This window comes from Paralichthys olivaceus, chromosome 18 (assembly GCF_024713975.1).
Source record: "Paralichthys olivaceus isolate ysfri-2021 chromosome 18, ASM2471397v2, whole genome shotgun sequence".
NCBI lineage: Eukaryota > Metazoa > Chordata > Actinopteri > Pleuronectiformes > Paralichthyidae > Paralichthys > Paralichthys olivaceus.
Window position 1 is genome coordinate 7,787,381 of NC_091110.1, and position 15,395 is coordinate 7,802,775.

Genomic DNA, 15,395 nt, shown 5'->3' on the forward strand with positions numbered 1-15,395 from the left:
ACTTTATTCACAAGCTGTTCCTACAACTTTATAAAGCACTTATTATTGTATTACACTTCAGCAGGTTTAAAAACACATTCTCTGCTGGGGGACAAAACAAATGTACATTTGTGATATGAATTTAAAATTAGGTATTTAATATAATTTGGTAAGAAACGGAATGACTTTCTACTCTGTGATCTTTTTGACATAACACCAATCTGTACATTCCTCTGTATATTATATTAGATATACAATCTAATTAATGTTGTGCACAGGCAGTTGTCAGCACATCTTTGTTTGCCAAAGCTTTAGAGGAACAGTAAGAACATTGTATGCATTCATTACAAAACTATTTTCACCATTGTTCAAACTAGTCAAAGCCAAGGAAAGTATGTTTGAGCTGAAAGGCAATCAACACAAGGAGGAACTGCAGCCAGTCTGAAAGTGGGAGGTTTTCCTCCTCGCCATGAGTCCTCGAGGAGGTTTTGTGAACTGTATTTCTCTTTCTGAACATTAACTGAACAGGGATTACATATACTACTTCTGATGAACCAGCATAGTATAAATTCCCCTTTCATCATACAAGAACCTATAAAAAATTATTAGTGTTGAAGTTGTCTATATTGAGGTGAGTCACTACAGTCACTACAGGCAAATACAAGTTCTCCTCAGTACATTTGCTCACAGTTTGAGGGTATTTGGCAGATGGGTTGTTTTAAGTATCTTGAAGATCATGCCGCATATCTTTCTCATATCTGTCTCAAATAACAAAGGTTTCATATTCATCGGCATATTGCTTATACATTGTGTAAGCACAATGAAGAGGTATCATTGATCTCCCTCAGATTTGTACAATATATTTCCTTTTAGCAAGCCAATTTTATTCATGTAGAATATTTAAAAAACAACTGCAGTTGACCAAAGTAAAGTAATGATAAGTAAACATGCAATATAAACACAAGGAAATATAAAATATATAAACACAATAGAAATAATATATAGAGTGTAAACAGAATATGTGAGCAGAATGTGTACAGTGCCAGTGACAGACACAATGCGAAATACAAGAAAAGAATAAAACAACACAGACTAGCATCAAATGGAAATAAAAAACAAAAGAAAATAGAATAGAATAAAATGAAGTGGATAAAAAACTAAACTTAATATAAATAATATGGCATCATGATAATTATCTTTATCGACTGATTTAATAATATTATTTTTATTATTGTTGTCCTTGTCCTCTCTACTGCTGCCGTGCTTTTATTTGGACAGCGGCTTTAGTCTCGGGACTTCCGCCTCTCAGCTGTAGTTTTCTGTGGAGCCGCTCGGCTGCTGCCGTCCACTGCTGCTGTTTTCTCCCCCGTCACCGTCGCTCTGGCCCGGCTTCCGACCCGCGTCCGACCCGCAGCCACAACCGCAAAGAGCCGTCAGAGACATGTGTCACCCGTGTGCGGAGGAGGCGACTGACCGCAGCAGTAATAACACAGGTGGGTCTTTTTCCCCTCAGTTTGTTCATAATGCGTTGAGCCCCCTGGTTTTCAGCTGCGCGGCTCAGAGAGACTCCTCTGCCGCAGCGAGCTAACCGGGCATCGGCGTGAGACGCGGTTCCTCCCGCCTGTTGTTGTGGAGAGCAGCGGTTAATAAAAGGTCGCCGGCAAGATTCGATTTCATGTGATTTCTACAGTCCCTCTCAGCCGGGCTAGTTTGGACCCAGGGAATATTCTCCACCATGTATCAGTTACAACCACAGCTGAAGGGCCAGCCAGGTATTATGACTATAACAATACTATCAATGAAAGTGAAAACACCAGGTACAAATGCAGATGTTTGATATAAACAGTGGAACTATGTGTTTGACTGTTGGGCCTCAACACAACAAAGACACAACAACCTGCAGTGTCTCTGTCATGAATTACATTATTTCTGTCTGATGTGTTCTCTATCACATAACAATCAGAGATTCTGAAACTGAGCATTTTCAGGTATTTGCACTGTTAGTCTGATTGAATTAGAAATGTTGGTTTTAGGCAACATTTTCATTATTCAAGTTTGGTATTTTCTATCAAATAATTATCAATGAAACGCATAGACTGTGCACACGAGATAAAAATATTATATATAAATAGTGGAACTATGTGTTAAACTGTTCTTTTATGAATTAGATTGTTTCTGTCGTACATTGCAGAGCTTATTAATTGATTAGTAAATCGACAGATCATTGATCTGCAACTATCTTGTTTTGAGCTTATGAAGAATATGATTTTCTTGCCCGGTATGTGTGTTTGAAGCTTCTGGATGCCTAAATATCCTTTGGTATCAATAAAGTATCCATCTCATAATCAATCTATCCATGTATAGATGTCAGAACAGACAACCTCTTCTGTCATTTCATAAACAAAACATAGAATAAAAAAAACAACATTGATACTGAGAATAATCATTATTTGCAACCCTTGTATATGTTTCCATCGTAACACAATCATTGCAGTGATACATGAGGCTATAGTGTTATGTAGAGAGCTTATATGATTGGTGTGGTAATTGTTTTATGTTTGTGTAACATCTTTTATAGCATCTTTTATGGAAAAGGGCATTGGACTGTGCAATACAGGCCAGGTGTGTGTGTGCGTGGTCTAGAGACAGATACTCTGTCAGTGCTGTCTTCAAACAAAAAGTAAAAGTAGGTTTTGTGAGGCAGAACCAGTTAGACCTGGTCTGGTCTGCCCTGTCTTTCCTCAGTGTCTCAGATCTGCCATCACCAGCCATCGTGGGCAGATGGGCCGAGATCTGAAGCTGCGATAACTGTTTTCTACAGATGCCCCATAGAGAAGCCTTTTGTTTTCAAGGAACAGAATAAACACTCAAACATATCCAGTGTACAAAGATGTAAGACTGAGAGAACATTTGAGAAGCTGGAATTTGGAAACTTTTGTCCATAATAATTGTTGATTGATTCTCTGTCAATGCAACAACTGTGCCAGCTTTGTTGAAGACTCATCACTGACTTGTCTGAGACATTTTTTCCTCACATCTACTTCAGTGTCTGTTTTTAATATTATCATTACATTTATCTGTATCAAATGAAGAGACAATAATCCAAAAAAGAGATATTGTGTTCCAGATTTACTTTGGTTTCAACAACTGATAACTAGTGAAATAATGTTAAACTGTATCATTCCATGACAGTTAGTTAGCTATCAGGATGGAGAATCAGTCAGTAAAGCTCTTTTTTAGACATTTTCTTGATTTTCCAGGGGAGCTGTATGTGAGAACGCGGTCAGTTGCTCTGGACATTTCCCACCAGCCCTTTAATAAATTGTGAGGAATTTGTCAGAGAAAACAGCAGAAACTATTTTGTGAAGATTCTCAGTGAGCAAGTGGGTGTGTTAATGACATTTCTAGCACGCAGCGGATGCAAAAATTTAAAGGATACAAACATCTCAGGACTGTTGTTGTGAATGCATCTGACCCATAAAAGAAAGGCTCTTGAAAATGTCTGGACCCAATTTCTCAACATTTTCCAGAGCTCATGTCTGAGAGCAGCTTAAATCAGTAAATGCATGATTCTCTACTTAGATACTTAGATGAAAATTAGTGAAGATGTTTCAGGGAGAATACTAAGAGATGTAACAAATCCAAAAGTCACATATCAGTCTAACTGAATTTAATGAAACATTAAGCTGGAATTCTTCCCATCCATACATCCATCAATTTTTTACTTATCCTGTTAAGGGTTTCAAGGAAGTTGGCGTCCTTCCCAGCATGGATTGGGCAGGATGATGTGTGCACAGGCCTAACACATACACACAGACAGAAAAACACATTCACACCCAACACATGAACCTAACATATCTTGATCTGTGGACATTTGGAGGGAGCAGCAGCACAGAGAGGAAACAAAAAGAGAAGATTACCACTCCTCACATAAGGCGTCATGTACAGTCAGCTGTTAGATTCACAACTGGGGCCTTCCTGTGAGGTGTGAAGTTGTAGCCAGTGGCTGAGTTATTTTTTTCTGGGATTGTTAATTAAGTTTGTTGATTTTGCATTATTTCAGTTAAAACCTTTTCCGGGGGAGCTTTAGATGGAGAATATGCTGCAAAAATACAAACGAGCCAGGATTTGTTTCTACAAGAGAGTTAAAAGACATGAATGTCCTTGAGGAATATTGTACTTGTATTATATTGGCTCTCACAGCAGCCAGGTTCACCTGTGCCTCTCTCAGTCTTTTTGACAAAAATTTGCCTGCACAAAAGCAGCTCTGTTCTGTTCACGGAACAAAATCTGGAGAAAGGAACAGAGAACCAGGAGAGATTCACTTCAGTCTCAACTTTATCTTTTTTAATTTTAAATTTTAAGATAAAGACACCATTTACCTCTAGTACATTTTGTACTTGTGATCAGATTGCTTTCATTAGAGGAAAGGTTGAAATTATTGGTGTGGTTTGGAAGTATGTGCATCATAGACAAGACAAGACTAGACACTCACAGAATGCATACCTCCACCAAGGCCCAACATGAAACCTCATTTCAACAGATGCAGGTTTTTATTTGGATTGGATCCATAAATAATTATCAGACTGATCAAAATAAATGTTGGAAATCTCACAATGTTAAAGAAAGAAAAATAATTCATGGATCCTGAAAACTCCCCTGATTCAGATCCGCACCAAAATGTATTGGGTTCTTTCCGGACCCACAGCGTAAAACCAAACTTTGATGTAACTTTGGACTTTTATTATGTCACTTTAGGAGTTTATCTCTCGATCTTTGTTTTTGTGTGGCCAGAGGAAGCGCTTCAGAAACTTGTTTTTATCTCTCCGCATGTAAGATAAATCTCTATAGTCACAGTTTATTTGACCTTATCAGTGCAGTCATTCAACAGGCCATTATTTTTGTTTAAGGGAAACATACCGACGAGTTCAAGCTTCTCCAGCATCTGTTTGGCAACAGTGAAGTGGAAATGAGCAGATTCTTGTTTTAATGGTGGGGTGTAATTAGTCTTTTTGCCATATATAGAAACGTCACTGGTGTCTGTGTTTAATACCATTTGAATGATGGCACTGAGAGTTGTTCTGGCAGATGCTGTGCTCTCTGTGTGCTGTAGTTTCTGAGTTGAGGTGAAGCAGCAGCCAAGCAGAGGAGGCCCGCAGTGACTGTACTGCCATTCTGGTTTGAACTGGATAAAACAAAGCTTTTTTTGTGAGCACTTGACCAGCTATCCACTTTCATCCTTTTACGATATGAGTTGAGTAAGGGGAGATACAGTTTTTTAAAGAGGTAACATAAGTCATACGATTATGACCTTAGATATACTAAAAGATAGGGTTGGCCCGCAATAAACTTTTATTTCATGTTATAGCTGAGTCCATTAAGCTTTGAATCATCTTGGATAAGAAAAATGCTTAGGTTGCTGTAGTTCTTGAATTAATCACACACTGTATGAGAAAAGGGAAGTAGCTCTGTTGTGGTTTTTAACATGGGGTGTGTTTTTAACATGATCAGCAGTCTGAAACCCCTTTGTTTCACTGTCATTATGCTCAGGGTCTTGTTCTTAGAAAAATCAAAGAACGTCAGGACGTACGGAGAAATCTGGACTTGTGTGTATATTGTGTCTGGGTTTGCAGGATGCGTCAGACATCCCTAAGATAAAGCAGACTTTACCTTCAAACCCTATTGCATTAAATATAAAGTTTATATTTTCTGCAAAAGGTACTGAGAGAAGGCGCAAGTGCAAGGATTGATCTTGGAATGTTGAAGTTTATCATGAAGCTGGCTTAATTTCTCTGGAGCAAGGACATGATTGGTTTACAAATGGTCAAGAAATCCTCAAGTTGTCGGCATTTCAAAGTGACATTTTCCCTGTTGTCAAGTAGTATAACCTTGCCAAACACTTAATATCCACAGTGATCATGCTGTTTCGGTTGGTTGGAGATGTTATTGTATCCCTCACAAGCTCTTCAGAAGATCATTATTCCCTCTTATTCTTTCAGCGTCAGTAATTCAGCATCATTTAATCTTTTCAGAACATTGCAACATGGGATGACAGAAGCCGGTGTCTGATTCTTTGTGTTTTGTTCTTAGATGCTTTGTGAATACAGAACCACTCCCCATTTGAGAAGCCACAATTGATCTGACAGTTTTGTGGTAAAAATTTATTATTTCATGAACATCAAGGTAAACCCCAATTAATTTCCCCATTGTTGTACTGATCAATAAAACTGACTAATTGTTTAAATTCTTGTGCAGCTGCGTATAGCAAGTTTTTGCAATACGTAAATAAAGGGGTTCACCAACTAATTCCTAATTTTCTGCGTTCTTTATTTTAATTTTTTTAGATAAACCATCATGATTCCCATCACAGAGCTCCGGTACTTTGCTGACACCCAGCCAACATACCGTATCCTGAAGCCATGGTGGGACGTTTTCACCGACTACATCTCGGTCATCATGCTGATGATTGCAGTGTTCGGTGGTACACTGCAGGTCACGCAAGACAAGATGATCTGCCTGCCTTGCAAGTGGGTGGTCAACAAGTCATGCGAGACCATGCCCGTTGCTAACATGACCATCCCCCTGGAACCCAAAGGCATTCAGTATGACCTCGACCGCCATCAGTACAATTATGTCGATGCCGTCTGCTACGAGAACGAGCTACATTGGTTTGCCAAATATTTCCCTTATCTGGTGCTACTCCACACTCTCATCTTCCTGGCCTGCAGCAACTTCTGGTTCAAGTTTCCACGCACAAGCTCAAAACTGGAGCACTTTGTCTCCATCCTCCTCAAGTGCTTTGACTCCCCGTGGACAACAAGGGCTTTGTCCGAGACCGTGGTGGAGGAGAGGGATCCCAAACCTCTCGGGAAAATGAATGGTTCGATGGACAAGAAGGCCTCCTTCGTGAGTGAGGATGTTGAGGCTAGCGTGCCCATGCTTCAACGAACAAAGTCTAGAATTGAACAAGGAATTGTAGATCGCTCTGAAACTGGTGTGTTGGATAAAAAAGAAGGGGAGCAGGCTAAGGCTCTGTTTGAGAAGGTGAAGAAGTTCAGGATCCATGTAGAGGAGGGTGATATAGTCTACCGTCTTTACATACGGCAGACCATCATTAAAGTAATCAAATTCTTACTGATAATTAGCTACACAGCCTACTACGTACAATACATCAGGTTCAGTGTGGTGTGCACGGTGAACCTTCAGAAGCTGACAGGGTACAGCACATTCTCTTGTGCCCATCCGTTGGCGACACTTTTCAAGATTTTGGCCTGTTTCTACATCAGCTTGGTTGTGGTTTATGGTTTTATCTGCATGTACACTTTGTGTTGGATGGTCAGCCGCTCCCTCAAAAGATACTCCTTCGAATCAATCCGGGAGGAGAGCAGCTACAGCGACATCCCTGACGTGAAGAACGACTTTGCCTTCATGCTACACATGATAGATCAGTATGACCCTCTGTACTCCAAGCGCTTTGCTGTGTTTCTGTCAGAGGTGAGCGAGAACAAGCTGAGGCAGCTGAACCTGAACAACGAGTGGACATTGGAGAAGCTGAGGCAGCGCATCACCAAAAATTCCCTGGAGAAGCTTGAGTTGCATCTGTTTATGCTCAGCGGGATCCCAGACACAGTATTCGATCTGATAGAGCTGGAGGTGCTCAAGCTGGAGCTCATCTCAGACGTAACGATTCCACCAATCATTGCCCAACTTTCCAACCTGAGGGAGATGTGGCTTTACCACACCCCAGCTAAAATTGAGGCCCCAGCTCTGGCGTTCCTCAGGGAAAACCTAAAGTCCCTCCACATCAAGTTCACTGACATCAAGGAAATCCCTCTGTGGATCTACAGCCTGAAGAACCTAAGTGAGTTGCACCTGACTGGGAACCTGAGTGCCGACAACAATCGTTTCATTGTCATCGATGGACTTAGAGAGCTGAAAAGGCTCAAAGTGCTACGTCTGAAGAGCAACCTTACCAAGCTCCCGCAGGTAGTGACAGATGTGGGCGTTCACCTCCAGAAGCTCTCCGTCAATAACGAGGGCACCAAATTGATGGTGCTCAACAGCCTGAAAAAGATGGTCAATCTGACAGAGCTTGAGCTTGTTCGCTGCGACCTTGAACGCATCCCTCACTCCATCTTTAGTTTGCACAATCTGCAGGAGATTGACCTGAAGGACAACAATTTGAAGACCATAGAGGAGATCATCAGCTTCCAGCACCTGCATCGGCTTGTGTGTCTGAAACTGTGGTACAACCAGATCGCCTACATTCCTATTCAGATCGGAACACTCACCAACCTGGAGAGGCTGTACCTCAACAGGAACAAGATCGAGAAAATCCCCAGTCAGCTTTTCTTCTGTCGCAAGCTGCGCTTCTTAGACCTGAGTCACAACAATCTGACTAGCATCCATGCTGATGTGGGCTTCCTCCAGAACCTGCAGTACTTCGCTGTGACAGCAAACAGGGTGAGAATCAAAAAACATTTAAATTTAGTCACTACATGAATCCATTTTACAGTTTGACTCATTTCCTACACTCCTTTCTCCACCCGTCTATCTCTCTATCATGTGTAAATAAGATTAGCTCAAAGGCCAGATAAGGTATTTACAAAGGTCAGCTTTTATAAATGCTGAGATGGTCGTGGATAGGTAGGAAATTATGGCTTTAAAGATAATGACATGAGGGAGGCTATGACAGTTTTCCATGTATAATCAGCATTCGTTTTCCAGTGACTGAAATAAAAGGAGACTTGATTTAGTGGCATGTTGTAATCACAATCCTGTTATGTACACAGCCATGAAATTATGCTAACTGCAAACATGTTGGACAAAAGCCACCCAGATAGCCAGCTTGTTAGCTTTGGCACTGGCACGCAATAGAATCGTGCTAGGTTGGTCCAAACCTTTAGAATAGAGGGACGCATTTGTGGACCACTTTTGAAGGAGCCTTTGAAATAGGACAGCCTCGTCGCATCATTGTGTCTCTGTTCAGACTTGGTATTATAATCCGTCAGTGGACTGCATTAAGTTCATCTGCTCACACCTGGCAATAAAATGCGTCCTTAATGTTTCTCCTGTGACCTCTGGTGATCGGATTTCCCTTCCCTGCTTTATATGTGAACCATCACGAACGTCATTTGTGTTCACAGAGACCAGATTATGTTGTTTTAAGCCAGTTTGTCCTTCATATGTAGCCCAGGATGTCTTTGCATTCACAAAGCTAAAACATGATTCACCTCCAAATGTGGCCTTTGTGATCAGATTGTGTGTTCACACCTGTTCTGGATGTTAAAACAAATTCTGAACCGGGTCTGTGATGCGATCAGTCTTCAAATGAAGCCTTGGGAAGGATGTGGCTCCTGAACTGAGACTCTTATGTCTTGAGGGAAGTTTAATTATTCAGTAAACTCATAAATCCCCATAATGTAGGATGTTGTGTATTTCACTTGCAGAGATCATTGGTTCAGTTATTTTGAGGGCTGCGGCAAATTCTGCTGTCACAGTTATGGCTGGGGTGGTTCATATGGTTTGTGTTGTGCAGGAGATCATGTGTGTCTCACCAAAATGCTGCTCCTTTGTTTCACAGTGTTGGACTTTCATTTAGGGAGATGCAGTTTCTTCTCTGTGAGAATTAAAAAAAACTGCATTTCTCCTCAAAATGCTGTTTTTCACTCAGCAGGTATATAGGATCATGTGGTTTCAGTAAAGGCTAGTGCTATTTTATTGTTTTTGCTCATGTGGTTGTAGACTGAAAATAGATTCCAACAGGTTTGTGAGCAGCCAAAAATAGCTCCATTTAATTGGACCCTGCTTGAGTGTTAAAGGCTTCGCTTGACTACGTCGTCTACACTGTTCTGACACTAGAAATTAAAATGAGTTGTTTAATGGTGAATATCGTGTCTATGGAGGTGATTTAATGTGACTTGTTTTGATTTGCTTCCTGTGCTGAGGTCTGTCTGTTTTGTTTAATCATATTTTAAATGAACAGGATTTGTTAACGAATCATTATCCACTGAATATAGTGAAGTAAAACAGCTGCCTTCTTTTATTAATGCCATTTGCTCATATCTCAGATCCCTGCCTCATCTAATCATGTCATATGGATTAAATATTGAACAGCTCAGCCTTTCTGTTCCCTGCTAACTTCCACCCCTCATTATTCTGCCTCTTGTCCTCTCCACTTCAGATCGAGACTTTGCCCCCAGAGCTCTTCCAGTGTAAGAAGCTGCGCACTCTGAATCTTGGAAACAACTGCCTGCAGACGCTGCCGTCACGCTTCGGAGAACTCACCGGACTGACCCAGCTGGAGCTGAGAGGCAACCGTCTGGAGTGTCTCCCCGTTGAGCTCGGCGAGTGTCGGCTGTTGAAGAGGAGCGGCCTGGTGGTGGAGGAGGACCTGTTCAACACGCTGCCGTCAGAAGTCAAAGAGCAGCTCTGGAGGGCCGATAAAGAGCAAGCATGAGCCAAACCTTTGCAGTGAACTGTCAGGAGAGAAGTTGGATTTGAGGGCGAAAAAACAAACAAGGGTTGGTTTTGTTTATAAAGCAAGTGAAACCTTGGTTTGAGGTATGCAGCATTGTTTGCCATGAGGGTTCAGACAAGTGATGAGGCTCTCCTGACAGGAACTGTGAAAGCATAGACGACGGATTTCAAGACCTCCAAGGAAAAATTGTCGTAATCTCATCCAACCTTGGTGATGAAGTGGAATTTCATCCTAAATAACTGTAAGGATTCAAGCAGGTGACGTCAAATATGCATGCCACAGGTGGTGGACCTGTCTCAAGCAAACGTTTTTTTTTTTTGGAAAGAAACCAGAAGAAAACTTTGCACAACTCAGCCTTGCCATTGAGCTCAACATGCTCACGATCACTTTGTTGCCGGCTGTGGGATACATGCATAAACTGAACATGCTCAAAGCAGCGTTTATCCTGCCATTCCTCTGGCCTTGTGACTCAACATTTCACTTTTGAAATTTTTACAATCACATTTGCAGTTGTGATGCAGTGAGACAACTAAACACTGACGGATGTTGGAAAAAAATGAACCAATGTGTTGATTTTGGTCTTTGGCCCTCGTCAGGCTCTCGAACAAAATGACTCAGTGATGAAGATCAACAGATCTCACAGCTTAGGCCTTAATTTACAAAGAAAAGCTGTCAGATATTCAGCGACAACAAATGAGAACAAATTCTACAGAACAATGTCTGAATACCCTGCGGTAGTTGATTTATGTCAGCCTGTGGGCAGGTTCTAGTTCAGCTGTATTCACTGAGCAGTGGAGACAGATATCACAGCAAGGCAACAGAATTCTTTCTACCGGTCAACATTCTGATTGAGGTTTTATACTATTACATGAAAGCAAATCTAACAGGTTGAGCCAATCAATAGGTTTGTGTGAGAACAAAAGGAGAAGTCCTGGAAAGACTAATTTGCAATACAAAGTTCTCCTATCTGCCAATTTTCCCTTTTTGTCAGTCCCCAAACCATCTCCTGCTATAACGTGGTATCTCTGGTTATATCAACACTACTAAGTTTTTATTTGAAAATGCATCAAAAACCTTTCCACAGGCTATTTCCTGGGAAAGTTTATTCAGAGTTTAAACATATAACTGTTAATTAATGTAAAACAGTTTGTCTTAGCACAGACATAGTGTCATGTAGAAAAAGAGGAAACTTGATGTAGGTACATTAAGACAATATCCACATAAAAAAATTAAGTCAAACTATTTTCTTCAACAGGGGCTGTGGTGAAGAAATGCCCCATTCCTGTTCATTTAGCTTCACGCTGCATCATGTCGTACTTATGCATGTGAAGCTGGCTTTATTTTATTTTGCATGACTAAACATCACATTCTTAACAGATGTGTCTTAATATTTATGTGAGATGGGCGTTGTTGAAACAAACTGAAAAATGTATTTTGATTCTAAGATACACAATTTGGTGCTTTAAATGCTACCACACTCTGCTTTATGATTGGGCCTCTGAATCAGGCTTTAAAGTGATTTGGTTTAATGTTGAGTAACAACTTAATTTAATGAATTTGTTTATTTTTTGCCTGTATATGACAGTTAGTGAAGAGGCAGACAGGAAACAGAGAAGAGAGGGGGTATTACGTGAATCAAAGGTCCCTGAGCACAACCAAACAATAGATGATGTAGTAATGTGTCATGCACTGTCACTAGAATGAGGCTACATCCAAACATTAACATTGAAAATGCATTAACCTTTCTATGGATACACCTGCCGTCCACATTATTCCAGAGTTCTAGAGCCACTAAAACAGAGAAGTTTGGAAACACTGCTGGCCCTGTTTTGGTTTGAAAACTCTGGGGCTGTGTTTTGGTCCAAATGGGCAGAAACAGGGATGTTTGGAAACAATGAAGTAGACCCTCACAACCGCTTCCTGGTTAGGTTGCCTTCGTTGATTGGTCAGGCTCCTATCCCAAGATTCAACGAACCAATAAAACCGTTGTTGTATGGACGTAACCTAGGAAAGGATTTTAAGGTCATTATGGGACATACACCTGTCGTCAAACATAAGTGACCTTTGTTCAATTGAAGACATGTTGCTTCACTGACCAGATGAGAATTACACAATGTCCCTGAGCTCACACTGTTTGCTGTCGCTGTATTAAAGCCACAGAGACACAAACATTTAGAAAACTCCCCGTCACAGTTAATTTCCTTGTTGACATTTTCAAAGTAATGCGAGCTTGCACAGTAAAAGGAGCAGAAATCAAGGTACTTTATATGCTTAGCACGAACTATGACCCCTTCAATGATTATTGCTTATACAGCTCCCCCAAGTGGATGAACTGTTGACGTGAGAGATGGCAGTCGTTAGTAGCTGCCAGGTACTGCCTGTCTCAGAAAGACAAGTGTTGACGTTAGTGACTCAAGTGCCCAGTTGTTTGCATGCTAGCCATCGTGTTTATCCTCAGTTCACTCCAGTGCTTTTGTTGAATCAAGAGCAAAATGAGGACAAGCAGGAAATTGCAGAATGAAGGAAACTGCTTTTACATGACCTACACAAGGGAAACATTTATTTGCAGGGAGAGTATGCAGAATATGTGATTTCATGGTGCGTGCTGCAAATTAGTGCAACAGCGCTTTGTGTGCTTGAAACACTTTTCTTGTTTAGGCGTTGGATTTAATAGCATCATTTGGTGTATTCCTGCCATGTTTACTTCAGCCAGGCGTCTCTTGTTGCTAATATGGCATTTCATTTTTACAAGCCGTACGCCCCCGGTAATGATCATAAACATCACGTCCATGAGTTGTTGTTTCTCATGTGAAAACATATAGCCTGAAATTTTTCACATCTTTGTTTTACGCATATCAGTCAGTATGGTTTGAGCTGTTATTGTTACCAGCTGTTTATTTATGTTTTTTCATTTTAGCCATGTAAGAGTTTCAAGTGAAGTCTCACGGTAATAACACGACTGCACCTTTGTTAACAGTGAATCTCGTTTCACTGAGGCCTTAGCTGAATCCAAATGTCCTTCTAGAGGTCACAGGAGAAGTGCTCCAACACTGTCTTAAAAGTACAGTCGTGTCAGCTCGAATGTGTTGACTAGCAACCGGTTTTAAAGGTCGCAGACAGCATGGAGTGTAAAGAGGAACAGCTCTCAGCTTCTCCTGCATGTGCAACATTTAAAAAAATGTTTAATGTCCGCTTTGGAGTTTCTGCTCTGGTTTCATTTTTAAAGTGCCAAGTTAGAGCAAGAACAAGTTTTTCCCTACATACCTGCAGATAGTGTCTGTTAACCTGTTGGATGCTAATGCAAATAATAATTGAGGTATTGGGCATTAAACTGCAAATATATGTACCTCTTATAGGGCTGTAACATGGCTGTAATCATGCTGACCCTCCTGCAGTGCACCATAGTGTCAAACTAGGACGTTCAGATGTTGTTTTTATGTGTCTTGGCCTTAACTTTCTGGTCATGTTATTAACAATTGAATTGTCAAGGCTATATTTACTTTTTTCCATCCTTATGTTTTTTTAAGGAGAAGTTCTGACATATACCCAACTTTAGATTAATTCTTGTCTATTACTCTGGAAAGTTCAGAAGTGTCGTAGAAGTGTTTCTCAGGGCATCGCTGGGATCTTATTCACACCACATCATAATATTTGGATTTGCTCAAATAGTCACATATATCATTCCCTTTTCCATTTCACCTTGGTCGTGGTCAGTCTACGTCACTATCCTGACACATCTGTAGTTTGGATTTATATCCACAAATATTTCGTTGATTACTCTGCGCTCCAGAGCTATGAGATCACTCGTGTGCGGTCCCTCACAGTCACTTCCCTCTGAGTCACGAGTGGAGCACATTTAACCTGCAGCCCCATTCCCTTTCCTGCATGTCAGCGACAGTGAATTAGCACGAGTGTGTGACATGAGGTCAGTCATCCATTTGTCGAGCATTGAAAAGAGGATGTTTTAGCAGAAATGCCTCTCGGTGACAAAACATTTGTAGCACCTGAGTAAGTGTCATGTCCTATTTAAACACATTAAATTACCACAATCAACACATTTAAAAGCTTTTTTTATTCTGTGCAAATGTTTTTCTTGTCACGTTTGCTTTCTGTTAAATTTAAGTGAAACCATAAAATATTTGTTTGTAAGTTATGTATGCCTTAAGTAGTGTAGTTTGTGTGAAGCAGTGAATTGATCTGTTTCCGAGCCACAGAGGGTTTTTACGGAGGTTGGACAATGAGTTGCTTTTTTTTCTTTGGCCTCAGCTCCTGCTCCTTAAAACATTTCCAACTCTTGACAATCATTATACTGTAAACGGAGGTGAGCTCACCTTCCAGTGTGCATGGGCATTGTGCATAACACCTCACATCATCTGTAATATCTGTAATGTTTCTGAGGAGTGATTGTTTTTAGACATTAACAATTTCACTTGAAATCAAATTCAAAAATTAAACTGCCATGATTGCATTGACATCTAATCTCTACCTATGTATAAAATGTTTTTAAATACATGATTGTATTTACTATGTATGAAATCCATCTGCATTTTGACGCCTGTAGGTCAGGGATCTGTGAAAACAGTTGGTTGGTTTCAGGTTTCGTATCCATATCATTTCAAAGCATGAGTTGCTTGATGCTGAACTTGTGTGCATTATAGTCATAGTGTAAACGGCCCACGTAAGCCCGAGCAACAGTCATTGCTGAATTCTAAGCCTGTAAACTGGATCAAACATGTGACAAGTGTGAGAAGGCCTTCAATAATTAATTGTTGCCATGTGGCTCGGACACTGGCTTTTTAAGCGTGACGTCTGTATGAATGAACAAATGAACTTTTGATTTCATAATGTTCCGACCCTACTTTTGTACTGTTGATGATGAAATAAACACTGAATTCTGTCACATAGAATGTGTTACTTCTTCATCTGCCGAGAGGTT

At 40.6% G+C, this 15,395-nt stretch overlaps 1 protein-coding gene across 2 annotated transcripts; it reads left to right on the top strand.

The window, feature by feature from the left end:
- The first annotated feature begins 1,286 nt into the window (after nucleotides 1-1,286).
- Nucleotides 1,287-15,366, top strand: lrrc8aa (leucine rich repeat containing 8 VRAC subunit Aa). 2 transcript variants are annotated; one of them, XR_002202535.2, is made up of 4 exons: nucleotides 1,287-1,472; nucleotides 6,324-8,442; nucleotides 10,163-10,502; nucleotides 10,543-10,681. XR_002202535.2 is itself a non-coding variant. In XM_020082380.2 (3 exons), exons 2-3 carry the CDS (start codon nucleotides 6,334-6,336, stop codon nucleotides 10,436-10,438), a joined length of 2,385 nt encoding a protein of 794 aa, XP_019937939.1. In that variant the 5' UTR covers nucleotides 1,287-1,472; nucleotides 6,324-6,333; the 3' UTR covers nucleotides 10,439-15,366. The 2 variants fall into 2 exon arrangements, 1 of the variants encoding a protein (XP_019937939.1); XM_020082380.2 differs by having other exon boundaries at nucleotides 10,163-15,366.
- Nucleotides 15,367-15,395: the final 29 nt, after the last annotated feature.

Excerpts from the sequence above, each read along its gene's own strand:
- lrrc8aa (XM_020082380.2), top strand. The coding sequence starts at position 6,334 with ATGATTCCCATCACAGAGCTCCGGTACTTTGCTGACACCCAGCCAACA. Across the intron at positions 8,443-10,162 it reads TCGCTGTGACAGCAAACAGG|ATCGAGACTTTGCCCCCAGA; the intron begins GTGAGAATCAAA and ends TCTCCACTTCAG.